Source organism: Myiozetetes cayanensis, unplaced genomic scaffold, assembly GCF_022539395.1.
Source record: "Myiozetetes cayanensis isolate MyiCay16 unplaced genomic scaffold, myiCay2020 scf3, whole genome shotgun sequence".
Taxonomy (NCBI): Eukaryota; Metazoa; Chordata; class Aves; order Passeriformes; family Tyrannidae; genus Myiozetetes; species Myiozetetes cayanensis.
The window spans coordinates 60,429,860-60,449,385 of record NW_026087521.1 but is presented as its reverse complement, the minus strand read 5'-3'; the positions used below and the strand labels follow the sequence as shown (position 1 = coordinate 60,449,385).

At 48.0% G+C, this 19,526-nt stretch overlaps 2 protein-coding genes across 10 annotated transcripts in view; one reads left to right on the top strand and one right to left on the bottom strand.

Moving 5' to 3' along the window:
* The window catches only part of WASHC1 (WASH complex subunit 1), a 47,205-nt gene extending 42,402 nt beyond the window's left edge, over positions 1–4,803 (top strand). For all 3 annotated transcript variants that reach the window (XM_050323416.1, XM_050323415.1, XM_050323414.1), the window contains one exon: positions 406–4,803. In XM_050323416.1, the coding sequence (XP_050179373.1) occupies positions 406–557 (152 nt within the window). In that variant the 3' untranslated portion in view covers positions 558–4,803. The remainder of the gene's footprint in view (positions 1–405) is intronic.
* On the bottom strand, positions 1,667–19,367 carry DDX11 (DEAD/H-box helicase 11). 7 transcript variants are annotated; one of them, XM_050323409.1, is made up of 26 exons: positions 19,205–19,363; positions 18,897–19,103; positions 18,304–18,390; positions 16,615–16,772; positions 15,460–15,505; positions 14,826–14,933; positions 14,190–14,277; positions 13,469–13,671; positions 12,755–12,907; positions 12,604–12,650; positions 11,753–11,832; positions 10,317–10,361; positions 10,145–10,212; positions 9,584–9,622; positions 8,982–9,105; positions 8,333–8,470; positions 7,766–7,878; positions 7,088–7,160; positions 6,684–6,787; positions 5,746–5,895; positions 3,717–3,785; positions 3,439–3,539; positions 2,951–3,035; positions 2,265–2,340; positions 1,931–2,085; positions 1,667–1,806 (listed from the first exon to the last, which is right to left on the bottom strand). In XM_050323409.1, the coding sequence occupies exons 1-26, from the start codon at positions 19,355–19,357 to the stop codon at positions 1,777–1,779; spliced, it is 2,700 nt and encodes an 899-aa protein (XP_050179366.1). In that variant the 5' UTR covers positions 19,358–19,363; the 3' UTR covers positions 1,667–1,776. The 7 variants fall into 7 exon arrangements, 6 of the variants coding, with proteins under 6 accessions (XP_050179366.1, XP_050179367.1, XP_050179364.1 ...); XM_050323410.1 differs by having other exon boundaries at positions 8,333–8,467; positions 19,205–19,361; XM_050323407.1 differs by lacking the exon at positions 1,667–1,806 and having other exon boundaries at positions 1,844–2,085; positions 19,205–19,366.
* Between the last annotated feature and the right edge of the window lie 159 nt (positions 19,368–19,526).

Sequence of the window (19,526 nt, the reverse complement as noted above, 5' to 3'; positions counted from 1 at the left end):
AGGAACAGAGACTTTCCCTGGCAAGTGGGGCTGGGAGTGTCTTTAGAGAGGGTGAGCAGAGGGATCTCCACCTCAAGTCCAGCTGAAGGCACTGGAGGAAGTTGTGTGTCTCAGTCAGAGGACGGACTCCAAAAGCTGCCTGTACCCATGGGGGCACCTGAGTTGCCCTGCCAGGGGCACTTAGGGCCAGGTGCATTTAGGCCTCAGTGCTGGGCAGAGAACAGCAGGGACTTGCTCAGGTGGAGCTGCAGTTAAACGAGCCTCTGGCACAGGACTGTGGCAGTACTGAACATGTTGACTGCTCTACTTACCTGGGTGCTGGGAGCATGGCTTTCCCCCTTCCCTTTGCTGAGTCTGTGTGGTGTCCCTGGGTGTTGCTTACTGGTGATTTTCCTTCCGTTACAGGTATTTCAGGGAAAGGGCCAGGAGCCTCTGGGAATGCCGATGCTCCAGGCAGTCCTGCTGGTGCCTTTGCTCGCATGTCGGACTCGATACCACCCCTCCCACCCCCACAGCAGCCCGTGGGTGAGGATGATGAAGATGACTGGGAGTCATAGATGGGGTCAGTTGAGCATTAGTGTCAATCTGCTGCTGTCTGAAAAATTTCAATAAAGTTGAAGGAAGCAGGTCCTTCCACCTTCACTTTGGTAAAAGTGGGAAGTGTCATCAAAGATGTGGAAAGGGAAAGCCCAGCTGTCCACTCATGGCTGGCAGAGACCAGCCTTACAGCCCAGCACCACCAGCTTCTAGAAGCAGGTGCCCCCCTCTCCCTCTTTGCCTGGGGTGAAGGCAGAGCTTGTGCAGGGTTTGTACCCTCTGAAGGGGCAGGAGACTCACAATGGAAGTTTATCATAGGCAGCTGTTTCTTTCCCTATGGGGCTGATTAACACACAGGGAGTAGGTAACAGCTCTTGTGTCATAATTATAAGTACTTTCTTCATTGTGAAGAGCCTTGAGAGGCAGCATCCAGCTGCTGAAACTGGCAGAGAGGAAAAGGAAGCTCCTGGGAAGAAACTTGCTCAGAATGACAGAACAAGCTGGGGGCGGCTGTGGGATGATGTAGCTGTCCCTGTTGTTATTGCTGCCCTCCAGCACTGACCTATAACCTTGGAAAGAACTCCAGGAATGTTAACCTAAAAAAGTTACCTTGAATTGAAAAACTTAAGCAGTAGAAAGAACAGAGCAACCCTGTGCTTAAGCATGATCAAAGGAGAAATGCTGTATTATGGCCATATCTTTATTCCCCTGGAAAGAACAAACCGCTCCTTGAATCTACTGACTGCTTGAAGCAAGAGCTGCCCTGTGTCTTTCTTACCACTCCAGCTATGTTATTCCAAAGGACACAAACTAATGGTCTGCTAGTTTACAATTCCTGTGAAAAGCTCTATGTTGTCATTGGCCATCAGGCCTCCTACATGTGGTGGTTGATGGGAAAAAACAGATGTATTCAGTTAAAATAATTATACTCCCCACACTTAATGTTTGTTTTGGTTGAAAGTATTTAATCAATTTAAATAAAACCTTAACAGCTGTAAACAAATAGAAACCTGCTGCTACTCCCTTCACCTGCCTCAGACCTACAGCCAGTTTCCCTCCTGGTTATGGTGCTGAAGGCTGTCTCACCGTCGTAGTGCTCAGATACTGAACAGCAAACATCCACAAAGGAGGCAGAAATTTACATAGTCCATGTACAGAAAAACAGAAACTTGTGTTGCTTCACCCATTTTTCAGAGGTGTAACTCACAGAGGTGAATACCGTCTGTTCTCTGGCCCACGTCACAAAGCATCCAACTTCCCTCGATGGAACTGAGAACACACAAAACCAGACAGTTTGTCCCTGGCTTTACTCTAAAGGGAAGACTTGAGATAAGTCCAGATGAGCACAGTGGGAAATGGCTGGGGGAGCAGTACATGAGATAGGAGTTCTGACCTTTCTTAATTCTGCAAATGCCGATCCAAAGGCAGGTTTCACCTGGGTTCTCTCCCTGATCCACTGGGGCAGTTTGTTAAAGATGGCAGGCCGTGCGTACCTGTGGTCCAGGAGCAGGATGCTTGCAAAGTCCTTCTGGTGGCGAATGGCTCTGCCTGTACAGAGCATAAAAACAAAAAATGGCCCAGTCAGGTACTTTGTTCTCAGACAAGGAAGCTCATGTTCCCATCATCTGTACTTAGACTAACTGGGTAATGCTTCCTTTTTCCCACCCTGCTCCTTCAGTGCAGTCACATTTCGTATCCCCCAGCCTGTCCAAGGAAGGATGAATTACCTATCGACTGGTTTACTGCCTTCATGCACAGGTTTTCAATCAGCACTCTGCTAGGTGCCTGGCCAGCAGCTCTGGGCTGGAAAGGAGAAATAGGCAGGTCTGAACATGAGGCAGAGGTAAAATCAAACTAGGGAGTCTGAATGACAACGTGAGGCCAATGCTTTTACCCCTGCAGAGTGAGCAGGTGGCGAGGCAGACCCCAAGCTGAGAGCAAGGAGGGACAGAAGAAAGGCTGCAGTCAGAAAACTCTGTTGAGCATTCACAAAGAGCCAGCCCATGGCTCCCTTGAAGGCAGAAATACTCTCCCCAGCTGCTTGGGAACAGCACATCCAGTGAGCAGTAAGAAAGGACAAATGACCCAAGAAAAGTGATCCTGGCAAGCAGATTCTACCACCCTGCCACCCCCTCTGGCGTAAAGGGTCCTTGCTCCCTTTGGAACTCAAAGTTCCCAGTGAGCCCTGGTGGTATTTCCCTCCACTGAGCTTCTTCCCTGTGTTTGGCAGCACCTGTTCATGAGCTGCCTGGAGAAGGCTGTGCTCTCGGTACCACACTCTGGGAAACGAGGGCAAGCTCAGAGAAAAACACAACAAAGCCTTCAAAGGCATCTCTTGCATGCCTGTGCTGAGAGAAAAGTTAGTACTATAAAGCAGAAGTGAAACAGGCAGAGGTGTAAGTGTCTCTGTTACCATTGTTTTGTCAAGCCAAGCCATTTTTTCCTGAAGCTCTGGAGATTTAATGTTGGGGTAGGGCATTCCCACCATAATCACACACCTGCAAGGAAGGGACTGCATTATTCTTAATGTCTCATCCTGTAGCACTATGCCAATACACTGATAAATTAGAGGTCACTGCACCCACGAAAGCCAGCCCTGACAACCAAGGGTGGCAATAAAGCACAGCAGTCTGACAAGCACATTCTGAACAGAGCTGCAGAGGGATTCAGGGTGCCAGAACAAGGGATTATGTAGCACAGCAAGCCTAACTACATCATTCACAGAAAAAGTAGCCTGGACAAGCAGGTTTTCACCACCCAGCAGACCCTCCTGTTGCTTTAAGCGTCAGCTGAAGTCACGTGCTCCCCAGATTTTCTATCTGTGCAAGTACTGACGTGACCATCCTGCTTGGAGTCACCCCAAGTCAGAGCTCACCTCTCAAGAAGGAGCAGTCACCTTACCTTCCCAGGTCATCTGAGAAGTTGATCCCTTCACTCATTTTGCCTCCAACTACAGAAAGCAGCAGGGCCCCTGTCATCTGTCCTCCTGCCTGGCTGCAGCGCTGCAGGAGATGGACCATCAACTTAAACCAGAGTAGGGAAGATTTCTGTGCTTCAGAAACACTCCCACACCTCAGCTAGAGCCCTCTTCCCCTTGTTAAAGCTGCAGCGCCCTCTTTAGCAGCACTGCCACACCAGTTGGGATACCACACTCCCACCAGCCTGCCAGTTCAGCTTACCTTTATGCACTTGGCATATTCCACCAGCACCTGCTCCACCTGGTTGGCTTTCTTGGGCTCCTGAAAGATCTGTCACAGGCACAGTGTGTCAGTCGCAACAACGGGAAGCAAACAGTTTAAAGAAAGCAAATCATTTCACTCTCACGCCATTAAACAGCATATGGAACCGAAATCAGGGAAAGGCAAATTGCCTGAAAAACCAACTTAACCAGCACCTTTCCTCTCCACTGTGGAAAGGCACTGCATGTTCATTTTCCAGCTGAGCTGTGAAGGGAGCAGTAGCTGTTCCTGCCCTTCCAACATTCCCTTTCAGCTTTGGCAGACTTGTTTAATTCTGCAAGAAGTTAAAAGTTATCCAAGAGCTGAGAGGCAGGAAAGCAGTGTGCACCTTTTGCACCTCTGAATCAAGGTCCTCCAGGGTGAGGAGACTCCCCAGCTCCAAGATCTTGGAGGACAGTGACAGGACTGATCAATTTGAATCATTAATTAATTAATTCCAAGTGATAGCTTCACTTGCCCAGTGAATAAATCAGCTCTTTATGCAATGCACAAATAAAGTAATATTTCTTTATGTTATTCTTGCATGCCTAATTAGTTACTGAAAGCCCCTGCAGTTAATTAAGCTGTATTTTGATCGATGCTGCACCTTGGCCTAAATCACAAGTTGTTTTCCTAGTAAACAAGAGGTGCAACATCTGTCTTCTCTGTGACAGTGAAGAACCTAAAGGATGTGTTTTTTCTTGGTTAGCAAGAACTACTATCAAATTTTATCAGTCAAAACCAGTCCTTCAGTAGAAAAATAACTGGCAATTACAAATATAGGCCCAAACTAATTTATTGAAGAGTAGCTATTTAATCCTTTGATTTAAATTAATTTTCCCTACATTATTTATATACAATCTCAGTGTGATGTCACCAGAGCGACCTCAGGACTCGAGCCTTCCTGTGCTATGGTCTGGTCATGTGTGGGTAGCTGAAAGTCACACTTGCTGCACTTGTACCAAAATTGCCTTGCTCATGCATATCCAATTTGCTGGAGACTGCAAAGGCCAAACAAGAATAAATCAGAGCTGAAAGGTACAACAAACTGTGTGATTGTGGCAGAAAGCCTTGGAGGCACCAGCCAGAGCACTGGGACCCTGACAGGACACACCTGAAAGGCATAAGGAGGAGTAGCTGTACAAACACATGGAGAAGCCGAAGCATAATGCTTCCACCACAAAAACCTACAGGCAGATCCACACTCCAGAATGCTGGCACCAAGGCTGTGAAATGCACAAGACTGCGCTCTCCTAATCCACATGGTAAGTTATTTAGCTTTTGGTAAACAAACAGAAGTCACAGCCAGCGTATATGTAACTCCCCTCCCCTCCCCGCACCCCCAGCATGTGATCAAAGATCCCTGCACCACACCCTGAACTGCCTGATCTTCAATACCCAGCCTTCAAATAACTGGAAAAGTTCATTGCAAAGATTTCTAGATTTGCAGTGATTTCCCTATTTAATGTGTTGCATCGCTCCTTCAGCAGGAGTCACCACTGCTGGTCTTCCAGTTCTCATCCGGGTTACATCTACCAGGAAGCAAACCACCATTTTTTCTATGAACTGCAGTGTGGCCCCACTCTGCCTAGCCCTTGGTTGTGCTGGTCTGTGCTCAAGGGACACAGCTGAGCCTGGGAAAAACACATTCCCTGTAAGAGCTCAATCTGATCAGCACCCCAACCACATGGGAACAAGCCTGCTGGTTATGGAAATCAAAGACTGTCTCCCCCCATGGCCACTACACAGACTGTGCACTTAGAGAATGTATAGCTGCACTCAGTCTAATTTAGATCCCAGCTCAGTGATCAGCCACCCGGGAAGTATCATGTATTTGTAACTGGAGGGATTAGCCAGATAAACATCCTCTCTGCTCTGCTGTGCAGGGTATGAGAACAACTCAGAGAGAGAGAGGTCTGTAGTGCATATGTAATTGTTTGATTTTTGAAACCTCCACGTAAAGCACCAACTGCCCCAGCTGCACAATCACCTTCTTCTTAGTTGCCAGGCGGGTGAGCAGCCCTGTCTTCTCCCAGTGTGCATACACCTGCTTCTCATATTCATAGGAGGGGAAGAAGCACACCACACCTCCTGGGATCACGTTGCACAGGTTGCAAAGGATCCGACCTGTCTCATCCATCTGCAAGAGAGATAAGAGCATATTGCAGCTGGCAGGAGCTCCAGCTAATGCTGCTCCAGTTCTGTGCTCAATCCCAGCACCACACCTTCCCTGTGACATGCCTTAGGGGAGATAAAAATGTGGGAAATGTGCCAAGTCTAAGAGAACTCTCTAGGAGAGCTGAGCATCACAAAAAAGTTCTTCACTGCTCAGCCTTTTTCCCTAACCTGGTGTTTCTGTTAGTGCTGTGGAGCACTGGTCACTCGGGAAAGGAGGGTTTGCCTCAGTGGATGGAAGCTGTCACACCAGAATAGATGCTGAGAGGTAGTTAGCATGTCTGGTGGAGATTCAGCAGGGCCAGAGCAGATCTAGGGTCTGGCCTTGGGTGTTTACTGGCCTGCCACAGGAAGAAGGTAAAAAGTGCCAAAACACCTGCTGCTGCCCCTGTGGTTTGGGCTGCATTTTGCAGGGCTGCCCTGCTCCACTGTCACTGAGCCCTTCAAACTGTGACACACAGTCAGAAACCTCCTCCTGATGCCCAGCACACAACTGCAGGATCTCAGTACAGCCAAACAGAAGTTGCTATGTAACTCACCTCAAAAGCTACCTCTGACAAAACAGCTCAAAATCCCTTTTGCTATTGCTCTTTCTCAATTACCTGGCAACACACCTGCCCCAAATCTTATGGATTTCCCCTGCCGTGGCTTTTGGTGAGCTCACCTTTCAAACAGAGAGTGTGCTGTCCTATGAAACATAAGCACGTGAAGCAAAAAAGGGGTCCAAAGGAAGGGAACAAAGGACAGACTGACCATCTGGGGCAGGTCTCTTGTCTGGTAGGTGAATTCCAGCTGCTGGTTGGAAGGACCACTGCAGAGGATTATGGGTAAGATGTTTTCTGGAGGAATCACATGCCCTGGAGCCAAAAACAAGTAGTGAGAGTCAACATCACTGCTGTTAGCAAAAACCCCACAAGCTGAAGAGCTTTACCTGCATGACAGAGGCAAATGTTATCCTGGCTAAGCCAAAGTGTTTAAGTCACTCAGCTGTGCCGACTTCCATTCCCTGAGCCCCTGGGAAGAAGGCGTGGCACACTGCCTGCCAGTACTGGCACTGAGGAAGCTCAGAGTGGAAGGGAACTTGCACACTTTTGCTGCCCTGACAAAACAGCACCAGAGGCAGACTGCAGCACTCCCTGCCAGCCCGGCACACTCACCACAAGAGAACTCCAGGACTCGTGCAGGGTCCACACCAGCACAGGACAGCAGCTGCTCTCGGAAATCAGCCACCTACGAACCACGAGCCACACGTAAAGTACCAGTGGCCCAAAAGACACCACACCAGAGGCACCTGTACTGCTCCTCGAGCACCAGTGTCGAGGGAGTGCCGGCCAGATCCCTCCGGGATGAGCACACCGGGGACAGGGAATGCCGAACACCGCCCCCCAGCTCCCGGCCCGTGCTCCCGGCCCGCCGGAGAAGCGGCAGCGCCCCCTGCCTGCGCACATCGGGACTGATTTTCCTGAATCCCTACGGGATGGTCCCTGTGGGATGGGATCCCTGTCCCTGCAGAAGGACAGATGGTATCACAGGGTCCTCCAACTTCTCCCCGTGCTGGTTCCAAACTACCAAGAGCTCAGCCTGTATCGTCTTGAGGACAAGAAAGGCTGACGAGGGCAATCCTGCCTTTGCACCTACCACTTCATCCATAAACAGGCAGTGACACCTCATGCAGGGAACCCATATAAAAGGGCAGGTAGGAGAAGTCTTTTCCCACCCACACCACGGGGAGCAAGAAGAGCAGCACATCCCAGTGGGGCTCAGCTGCTCTCTCTCCATGCCTGCTTGCACACAGCACCTCCTGAGATCCCAGTACAGCATCCTGATTTCCTCACCGGCTGCATGGTGCCTCCAGCAATGATCACAGCACGGCATTCTTCCACCACCTTGGCAAAGTGGACAGCTGGATTCAGCAGGAGGAATTTGAGACTGCTCTGACCAACTGTGCCTGGGAAAAGGAGAGAAGGAGAATCAGGAGCTAGCTGTGGGATACGCACACTCAGGGATATATAAGAGATTCTCCCTCGTGCCCTGGGCCCTCTGCCTCACTTCTCAAAGCAAGGACTTGCTATTCAACACTGACAGAGGCATCAGCAGGTGAACCAAGCTGGAAGTTACCTTCTGCTTCCTAATCTCTCCGGAGCTGCAATAAATTGCAGGATGAGAACATCCAAAGTGGGAGCAGAGATCTGCAAACCCTGGCACCAATGCCCTTAGTTAAGAATTCCTCTGGGGTCGTGAGCATCCTCATACAGACCAACCCTGCCAGCCTGCATCATATATGGCACAGAAATGTTGCTGCAGGCTCCTCCCAGGCTCCAGATCTTCTCCCTCACTGCCAATGAAGCACCCTGCTCGTGACTGCCTCATGCCACCTCTCCCCAGCTCGCCCTTTCCAGTACCTTGTCTGTTGAGAATGACTCTGCCATCTTGGTTTGCATTTGTGAGGGCCGACAGAAATCCTTCAATCTGCATCAGTGGAGAGGCAGCTCGGAGCTGGTCGTTCTCAGCCTCCACAGGAGGGCTCTGGGCAGTACCTGCTGGCCCAAAATGGAAAGGAGAGGCAGGCAATTTAGGCCACACTTCTGAAGACAGGGATTAAACATGAAATATGTTCTGCAGGAACGTGACACCTGGTCTACATGTACAGGCAGAGAACAAAGACCCAGTAAAGGGGAAAACTCAAATTCTGTCTCATTGCTATGAAAGAAAAAAAAAAAAATCTGTTTTTTGTGTGGTCAGCACCACTAAGCAGAGCTACACACAGTAGCTCTGGACCCAGAGCCAGCAGGTCACAGCAGTGCAAAGCTTGAGTGTGTGCAGTGTGACTATGGACTCACATCATCATTCAGCTTGGAAGGGACCTCAGGAGACCTTCTAATCAAATGTATAGCTGCCTAGGTCACCTAGCCAGACTTGTTAAAAAACACCTATGCAGGACACCTCCTGCAGTCTCTCATTCTTCAAATCTGCCTCCCACCTTTCCTTATGTAGATTGATGCAGGTTCCACATCCTCCCTGTGCCCTGAAGGGGAAGATGTCTGAACTCACCCTCCTTATCAGATCCCTGCTGAAGGGTCAGGAGAAAGTTCTGCAAACCAGCCAGCTTCTGGTTCTCCTTGTTGTTTTTCACAGCTGTGGAAGAGCCTCCATATCGCTCCATAAACCCAAAAAGCTGCCAAACAAAAGGCACAAAGACTAAGATACCAACAGTAGGAATCAGACAAGATAAAATCAGGTTTGCAGGTCTGCCACAGATAAAGTTCCTTAGTAGGTGTTCACAAACCAGCCTGATCAGAATCTATCAGCACAGCCCAGGGCTTCCATTACCTTCCTACAGCTACTGAATCAAAACCAAAACAAGCCTCTGATGCTTGTTCCTCCAGCACAAGTCTACCCAGCTGGCAGGTTTGAGGCCAAGCAGCACAGAACTAGCAACCACTGGAATACCATGGTACACCACACTGTACGTTTCTCTGCTGGAAAAGCAAAAGTTAATCTGCACATATAGTGCTTTTTGCAGGAATTATTTTGTTTGCAGAGCAGGGTGGAGAAGACAGGCTCCCACCCCAGCTGTTGCACCTTCCACTTCATATTCCATGTCTGAAACAGCATTGGAACACTGCTGACCATAAAACCTCAGGGGCAAGTACCTTCCTGCTGATGAGGCTCTTCTCACAGTAACGCTGAACCTGTTGGAGGAAGACAGAAAAATGAACTGGCATTCAGTATTTGTTCTCCCATCCTGCTGTCCTTGATCCCTGACCAGCAGGGATATCACTTGTTCTGCTTTTGGGGAGAGTTGCACAGCCCTTTGTGAGCTCTGCCTCACAGACAACGGTTTATTACGAAGGCATTGCATCCAGAGTGGAAACAAACAGTGCTAAAGGGCTGTGTTTGGAGGTTCAAGGGATGGATTGCAATACTGGAATAGTATGGTTTCAGCATCCTCAGCCCTTACAGTTTAGCTCTGCCTACAGAGACAGCTTCTGCACCTGTACATGCTTTATCCCTTGCTTCCCTCTAGCCCAAGAGCACTTATCCAGCCTCGATGCACTTTTACCCAGACTGCAGAAGAGACCTGTACACTGGGGAGGTGGGGAGACCCTGCCATGTGGGCCTTGGCTCCACTGCCAGCTCTCACACGCACTCCCCAATAACCTCGAACAAGTCACCACCACCTGTGCCCCAGCAGACAACAACATCTGCATTACCTTGAAGAGGTTTATATTGTCAATCTGGCTCTGAAATAGAAAGTCATTGATGGATTTTAGCACTGTCCCTGAAAGAAAAGGGGGAAAGGAGAAAAAACTTTATTACTGCTGGGCCTGCACCCACACCCACAGACTGACAGCTGCACACGCCAGGCATTCACTCCAGCCTTACCTGTTTGGGAGACTGTCTGACAGGCAGGATTCTGATTCACATTACCTGGAAAACATGAAACCAATTCAAGGAAGGCTTTCAATGGGTCTGTCTCAAAATTAAGCAAGAAACTAACGACTGAGCTGATAGGCACCCTGCACCATGACAAAACCCAAGAAATAACTACACCTCTGTAAAATGTAGCTATGCAGACAAAACAGCTCCCACCCAGTTTTAATTTGCCCTGCAGTGTAGCCCTACACTGTAGGACAAGCCTGCTGCTGCCTCCTAAGAAGCACCACCTACATTCCTTCTGTGGCAGGAAGCAGCAGGCAGGGTGGGTGCTCAGGAGTGCTCACACACTGTGTAGTCATCATGCTGCAAAGGTAAAGGGACAGGGACTGCAATGCATCCCTCCTGAGTGCAGCAGCAGGGAGCTGGGAGGCACAGAGGCTGGCAGGTGATTGGGAAGAGGGGAAAACCTGACAACACCTCCATGCCCAGACCCCAACAACCAGAACAGGATTAACTGCTGCCACTCGCCGCGTTTTATGTCCTAGTGTTTAACATCCACCTCACATCCCACTTTTGCAGCCTCAGTCATGAAGCTGCACAGAGGCTGCGTTTTCTAATGGAAGCACTTCACTGAGTGTGGGGAAGAGTGGCAGGACAGAGCAGGAAGAGAAGTAACATCTTGGATGTGGCACTGAGTGCCATGATCTAGTAATCAGTGAGGTTGGATCAAGGGTTGGACTTGATGATCTCAGAGGTCTCTTCCAACCCAGTTAATTCTATGATTCTATGATCTGAGAGAAAGGCAGAGAGCACCACCAGCCCCCTGCCCCAAAGGGCTGCGTTTCTCCTGGGCATAGAGGAAGGTCTTTATGAACTTAGGACAGGCTCTCCCCTCAAGACACGCTGAGGTCTAGCAAGCAAATCCTCAGAGAAAAAGAGCTCTGTGAATTCCTGTGGATCTAAAATCACAGCAAAATGGTAATTTTTTCGCAAAGGAAAGGCACCGCTCAAGAAAGATCCATTCTGCAGAGGCATGCTGACACGTGTAGAGGCCTTGCCACCAGATGACCCAGGAGATTTATTCCACACAGCTCTCATGCTGCACTGTCATACATCTGCTGTATTCCTCACTTGGCATCTTACATCATCCCCACTCAAATCAGATCTGAAAACCACCCAGAAAGAGAAGAAAACTGCCTCTACAACTTACGTCATCTGCTGATCCTCAGTTAATGAAACAAAAGAAGAGTGTCAAGTAGACACCTGTCAACTTCCCCACCTTACAAACCAGCCTAAGAAATAAAATTACTGGCTTCTGAAGCTATACGTGAGCAACACTTCCCCACAGTCTCTGCGGAGTGGGGAGGGGAACAGTGTCCTGAGGAAGCACTAGCTAGCTCAGAGCCTATCAGTATTCCTGGAGGTAGAATTGGTTTTCTTACCTCCCAGCATGGCCACAAATCGCTCCAGTAAATACAGGATCTGCTTAATGTACATCAAGTTCTTTGCCTTCAAACGTTTCCTATGAAAAATGAGACAGATATTAGGCCCCAAACCATCTTCAGGCACTAACACAAGCAGCTGAGCTGCAGACACAAGTACCTGAACTCTTCTTCATTTTGGAGAGACAGGAACCAAGAATGATTTCTCCCAGGCTCCCTCTCCCTCTTTGTGGCAGGGCATAGTCCTCTGGACACCCCAAAGCACTCACCCACATACCCCACACTGTTCCTACCATTGCCCCTCTCCTCACACATTAGTTACAGATTGTTATTACAGTGGCAGTGATGCCTCAAGTCCCTGTTGCAATAATGCTCCACAAATTCAAAGTTATTCAAAGCACTGAGCACAACAACCAACCACAGCAGGGATGACAAGATGCAGAGCCAAAACCCATATACAGCTTCCTCCTCCTCAGAGCTTACTGCCTCTACCACAATGCCAGTCAGCACATGAAAGACTAAGGTCCAGGAGAGACATAAGAGACTGAATCTTTTAAAACTCTGCATCACAAAGTAGAAGTGACTAGAGGGAGATATCTGGAAAGGAACTGAGTATAAGGGAAAGCCACAATCCTCAGGGTATCCCCTTCTCACTGCTTAACACCAGCCCCAGGAGTCTGACTTAAGACAGATTCTAGACAAAAATAATGAAGCAACTGCCTTTTCATCTGCAGAACTATTAATGCAGCAACTTTACACCAGAGAAAAGCAAGAAAGACTCTGCAAGAAAGACAAGCCATGGCATCCAGACTGCCTGCCACTGCTGTGCAGTTTTCCCCCAAGATCCTCACCTGTATCGCTCCATGTACTGGGACAGCTGGGAGTGGGCACAGCACAGCTGCACAAACAGAAAGAAGGAGCTGTTGTTACCAAGGAGAGAAGAAAGGGCAGTCTGCTGGATGCAGAGCTCCCTCTCCATTGGCAGGCCAGGCTGTGACTCACCTGAGAGCCGCTGACCTCCGCACTGTGGATACAGGTGATGGTGTCTATGAGGTTGTGGGCCTCGTCAATGATCACGACCTGGTCCTTCAGCTTGATCCCAGCAGCGTTCCTGGTAGGTTCATGCAAGAGCATCTGGTAGGGCAGCACCACCAGCTACAGGAGAAGCACACACTGCCCTGATTCCAGTTCTCATCCTTCCAAACCCAAGGCACTCTCCAAACACTCATTAAAGGCCCGTCTCAGAGGGCCTCGCAGAATTCAGTCAAGTGACTTATTATGGGAAAGGCAGGAAGAGAGACAGGAGCACACTTGGCTTGAGAGGGCCACTGGGATGTAAGCTGAAGAGAAATTATTATGCTACAATTGCGTATCGGCTCAGGTTACCTTCCAAATCTCCTGTGAAGCACTGACAGCATGTCTTCAGGGAGAGAACCAAGCAGGAAAGAAGAGCTAAGAGCACACCCATGTGTCAGTATTGCCTCACACTTACTGCACCTTTCAAATCCTTCAGAATGCTGAGACATCCTCACAGCCTCCCTATTAACCTCTGATGGGAATTCTCATTTTCCTTTGCTTTCTTAGCAAAACTACAGCTGACAGAAACACAGCCTGTTTACAGGCTCCCACAATATTGAGCAACAGCATGAAGGGAGCAGGCAATCGATTTATTTTTAGAGCACCAGGCATTAATTCTGCTAAAACTGCGCACCTTACCTGAGCAGCAGGAATGGCATATCGACTCCCATAGTATGGGCAGGCTTTGGTCTCCCTTCCCAAAGACACCAGCTGCTCAATATCCTTCACTTCCACCAGAACTTCATCGCGGAGAAACTGCATTTGCTCGTAGGAATAAAACGCGCACACGGCGCGGCTCACGCGTCTCTTCTTCCCCTCATTCTCTTCATCACTCTTCTTTTCTAACAGCAGAAATCAACAGAAAGCCATGAGCAACACGCAGTAGCCTAAAACAACCGCTATGCAGAACTTCATGGATTTCAAAGCAAGCTCTGTCATGTATTTTTGACCTATGGCTTATTTAAAAATTATTCAGCTTTCACATTTCCATCTCCACAGTGGACACTACTCTTGACAGTTAGATTTAGCCATGTGACATTTACCAACATTTCTAGTGCTGAGTTAACAAACACAAGTACCCTTCCATAGTCCTGACCAATTTAACGCACTGAATACACACTGAATACTGAGTCCAGTATTCAGTATCCTAGTATTCAGTATTCTGAATCCAGATCTCAGTATCGTAGCCTGGAGATCAAGAAAAGTAAAAGCGCTGGGGATCTCTAGCTCTGCTGCTCCAACCTGTCATTTCCAAGCTCCTAATGCTCTCTTGCCAGAACTGACTGGCAGTACCCGCTGTCTCCAGACTCTTATAGCAGCTTTATCAGCAATTGCTTCCCCAGGCTGGAAGTCTTCCTACCATGTTTGTTCTTTTGCATCTCCATGCAGCGGTCATTGATGAGCTGGAGAGCACCCAAGCGTCGCACCTCCTCGTTCACACACAGGTTCTGGGATGTGCAAAGAGAGGAAGAGGAAGGGGGTCAATTCTGAACAGAGAGCCCCATGCTCTGATTGCTTCCTTAAAGCAATCTGAGGCCAGATTCCAAAATGGAAAAGTCTACCAGTCAGACAGTGTGCATATTAACTGCTACAAACATGCTTGAAACCCATAAAAACTTTGCAAGGAGAAAAAAAATGAGGAAAGGTGCACTGAGAGGGCTCACTGCTACACAACAGCTTCTAAAAAATGCTGCCAGAAGTACTAGTAGGAGGAGCACCTTCTCAGTGACTCAGACATCTGTAATATTCTACATCAGAAAAGGTAAAACAGACTCTTGCATTTACATCAAAGGGTAAATGACCAAAAGAGAGTTCACAGAAAAATCTACATCACACAGATCTGTGCTGAGACCCACAACTCCTTTGGTTTATCCAGTGGGAGACTCAGACAATCCCCGAGGTGCCTTCTGTGGCACCAGATCCACACACCTCCTCACAAAGTCTCTCATACTAGGTTAACATGCCCTCTGGGTCCCTGGAGAACTACACCACATACCTGCCTGGATCCCAAGGAGACCAGACGTGTGTCTTTGCCAAAAGGACTCTTTTGGACCTCGTGCACAAACTGGGAGAGCTGGGAGTGAGTGCGGCTGCAGTAGTAAATCTGCAACGAGGGAGAACAAAGGGAAGACAAGAAGAACATGGGAGCCAATCCCCTACCTACAACCAACCCTGCAAGGATGCAGCCAAGCACTTCAACAAGGTTCACCTCGCTCAAGCCTTCTAAAACACAAGTTTGAGTGTCACACCTGTTGAGGCTAAAAGCCCCATCTTTGTTTTCACCTGCGCATTTGTCTTTGTTTCCACCTAATTTTCCAACATCTCTATAAAAACAGGGACTCGCCATTGGAGAGTAATAAAAAGCTATTTATTGCAGTGTGCTTTTACAGCAAGCCACAGCAAAAATTAAGCAGTGCTAGCAGACAAAGCTGCTTAGGCAGCCAGTGTAGTCCAGAAGGAGATGAGCACAGCAGAACTAGTTGTCACTATCAACAAACTTAGCAGTTCTTGTACGCTAGTTCCTAAATCCTTCTGTACCACATGAGTGTTGGAAAGGTGCAAGGAAGCCATCATTCTGCTCACTCCTACACTATTTTATGAGGTGACACTATTTACTTTCCTCATCTCACCTTAGTCACGTGCTCCTCTTCCAAATCATCATCATCTTCTTCCAGCCTAAGAAAATAGAAAGCTCAAACAGTTGCTTTTCAGCAGATCAGTGGCAGTAAGAATCAAATTATGCTCTACTACAAGAGAGAGGTCTCAAAAGATACTGATGGTTAAGTCATCTCAAAAAAAAACCTCAGATCTTAACCCAGGTGGTAAAAGAAAAATCAACTTTTTAAGAATAGTGTAAGCATGCACAATCAAGTCAAGCCTTGCTCTTTAAAAGGAAAATGTCTTTAGGGCTCTGCCTCTTGCAAATTCAAGAATTTTTTTTCTCTTGATTCTGGGGTTTCTAAGCCCCAGGCATAAGCTAATCATTGCTATACTATTCTTTGGTGAGCTTATTTATTTATTTGTGTAAAGTTTTCCCTTTAGAGGCAATTTACCACCCTTCAGCTATTACATAAAGAAAAGCTTCAGGAAAGCCCTCAGCTGCCACAGAGTTCCTCAAAGGCAACAGCAGTTTAATGTTTGATAAACTCCATGTAAATGAAGTAGTTAAGTGGTTTTCAATTTTTTAAGGCAGAAGGATTCTGTCTAGATACTAATTAGTAAATTTGTATTTTAAACACATTTGACTTTTTGTGCTGAAGTATGACTACTGGCTTTCTGCATAAACCGAATGTACGAGAGGAAAGTGTGCATGAGATTTTCATGCAAAAGCTCCATCTTTAGAAATGTGAATGTCTCTCCCTTTAAAGTATCAAAAGATGCCAGTGCTAATCTGCAGGATTGACAGCTTCCTCTGATGTTGTGGGTTCCATTCTGCTTTTCCAATGCAAGGAACTCTTAATATCAATTCATTCACTCAGTATCCAGAGGCACTTTTTGGGAAACTAGGTGTGGGTAAAGGCAGGACACTGCCCCACATTTTAAGATGTTCTTTCTCAGAAAGCATTTCAGGTCACTCTGATCAATCTAAGAAAAGCTTAAAAAACCCAAACAAACAATTAAACAAAACCCCAGAACAACCACTACCTTACACAGTCTGAAAAGGTGAGAAACTCTTTTGAATAAAATCTGCACCATTACAGGTGACATCTCTTTAATCAGAGCAAGCCAAAAACTATACAGAAAATGCTTCTTTCGCATGGAACCCCCTCAGTCCCTGTCCTTACCCAGATACCACCTTCTTTTCTTCATCACTCTCATATTCAGCAAGAATCAGCTCCTCCTCATTGTGATCCAGCTGGTCCAGAACATCCCCTCCAGCTCCCTGTGACAGAGCCTCCTTGCTCAGCTGAAGAAGGCGCTTTGCCTCATCCTCCTCGGATCTCTGAGAGGAACACAGCAGTGCAGTATTTCTCATGTAAAAAGAGAGGCAGCACCAGCATCACTTCGTGGCACAGACAGGTCAGAACACTGCAGAGTCCCTCACACACAGCACAGGGAATGACTTGCTGGGTAAAGCCACAGCAGGACAAGCAGGCTCCACCAAAGGGGCCTGAAGCTGTTCAGCCCCACAGAATGCAGCTGTTACCAACAATCAAAGACTTGCCCACACAGACAGCCACGAAAGGGAAACATAAAGAACCTTCTGTGCCAAAGGCCTGCTGAACTAACAGATCCTCAAAGAAACATTCATGTAAGCATTAGTTGCTTAAAGTGGCCCAAATCTGCCTGAGAAAAAAAAGTGTGTAAATAAACCCAAGCAAACGTATAAGGATATAATCAAACACTCAGTGCACACTTAATTGAAACCTAGGATAAACTCAGCATCTGTTTTAGAACACAGAGCACAAGACTTCTCTTGCTGTTTTTCTCCAGTTATGTGATTGCTATTCTAACACAAGTCTAGCCTTCAACAAAAATTCCATTAAGCTGTTAAAGAACAGTTTCCTGATTAATTTTTGTGTCCTGATAAAAGTTTGGTTTTCAATCTGAAAACAGCATCTTCCAATGTCAATGAGTGTTTTATTACCATGGCATTCTAAAGAAATGCAGTTGGTAAGCCCTATGTAGAAGATTATTGCTTTTCCAAATCTCTATATTTCTCTCATTTACTTTCTTGCTTTTTATCCTGCTTCTCATTTCACATGCTCTTCATCCTCTTAAAAGAGACAAGGTCTTTGTTTCACGTGTATTTCATTTGTCATTCATTACTATTTCTGTAACATCCCTTTGACAGGAGTTGACCAAAACATTACACAACACTTGAGATGGAGCACACTAGAAACTAACAGCCTGGCAGTCTCATAAATCTGCCTGTTTGGGGACCTGAAATGTGTATTTCTGGAAAGTTCCACTCATACCATCAAAAACCTCTTAGAGTTAAGAGTACTGAGGCCAGTTCATTCACCTGAATTACAGGAAAATACACCTGAGAATATTTTGTATGCAGAAAAGAAACACTTCTGAACAATATAATCATGTTTACCATGGAACTAAACAAAAACAATTGTTCCCTAGTGGTGAGTGAAGTACAACCAACGCATGACCTGGCTTCCTTTGCATGGTATTCTGTTCCCATGACCATAAATTTAACCACAGTTTTTATTCTAGAAGTACAGAGAGCTTTAAAAAAAAAAAAAAAATCCAAGTATTAAAACTTTTAAAGAGAAGTAGAAGGCCAGAGGCCATCAAAACACACGTCATTTCTACCCACACACAAACACATTCAGAGGAAATTATTGATGCACAAATTGTTTTTCACATCATTTAAAAAGAAAATCAAACCAAAAATTTTGGATGGCAAATTTCAACATTCAAATACAAAGAGCTCCTCAAAAAGGCAGTTGAAGGCACAGACATAAGCAATGAACAACACTCAGTGTAACCAAAACAGAAGGTTCTGTGGAATAACTCACCTTCCTCTTTGCTGCATATTTTAACTGCACATTATTGCGAATTTTCTCGAGACGATCTTCTCGCTTTTTCCTCCTGATCTGCTCTTCCTACAATAAAGAGGGAAGTGTATTTAGTCCTCAACCCTTGGTATCACTAAGCTCTGGGAATAGAGAGAAATCAACTCTGAAATTGTCAGTACACAGCCCCGTTCTCCTCGAGCACCTACCGGGTGCTGCTCTGTTCAAAGCAATATAGTTTCCTATCTTATGCAACTCGCAGGGCAATGCCTCAGCTTTCCTCATGGAAACAAAGTCCTGTGACAGACAGACCACCACCAAGTTTGCATCACAGACCACCACCAAATTTGCCTCACGTGTCCTTCCACTCATCACCCGGGACACAGGAACAGTTTGCCCAGAGGCTGTGGAGTCTCTTTCCCTGGAGGTATTAAAAAGCTGTCTGGACAGAATCCTGCTCCAGGGGCTCTGGAGCCAGGAGGTTGTTCTAGATGACCTGCAGTGGTCCCCTCCAGCCCCAGCCATTCTGCGCTATCAACCTTCCCAATCCTTTCCTCGTTATCTCACCCATCCCCTACAGATGAGCGTTTCCCAACCTTTAGCCTGTCCACCTTGTCCCGCTCCTCCTTCCTCTGCACGAACGCCGTCACCCAGTCCGGTTCCGCGGCCGTGCCGGTGCTTCCCGCATGTCCCGGCTCCGCCGGGCTCAGCCCCTGCAGCAGCCGCGCCTCCTCCTGCCGCTTCTTCTCCTCCCAGTCCCGCAGCCACGACAGGGCCCCGCAGATGAGGCTCAGGGATTTTCCCTGCCGTGGGAAGCCAACAGGGTGAGGGAGCGCTGCTGTCACAGACCACACCACCCCCCCATCCATGCATCCCGCAGCCGTGCCCGGCCCCGCCGCCTCACCGTGCCCGTGGGGCTCTCGAAGATGCCGACCCGGCCGGCCTCCAGCGCGCCGTACAGCGCCTCCATGAACTGCTCCTGGATGCGGTACGGCGTGTAGGGGAACGGGAACCGGCCGCACGCAGGGCCCGGAGCCGCCTCCACCCCGCTCTCCATCCCGCTCTCCATCCCGCTCTCCATCCCGCTCTCCATCCCGCCCCGTTCGAACCGGGCGCCGGAGCCGCTCCCGCCCCTTCCCGTGACGCGGCGGAAGGACCGGGGCCGGCCCGTCCTCCCTCCCCTGCTCCCATCGGTCTCCACGAGCATCCCGCGTCGCCAAACCCCG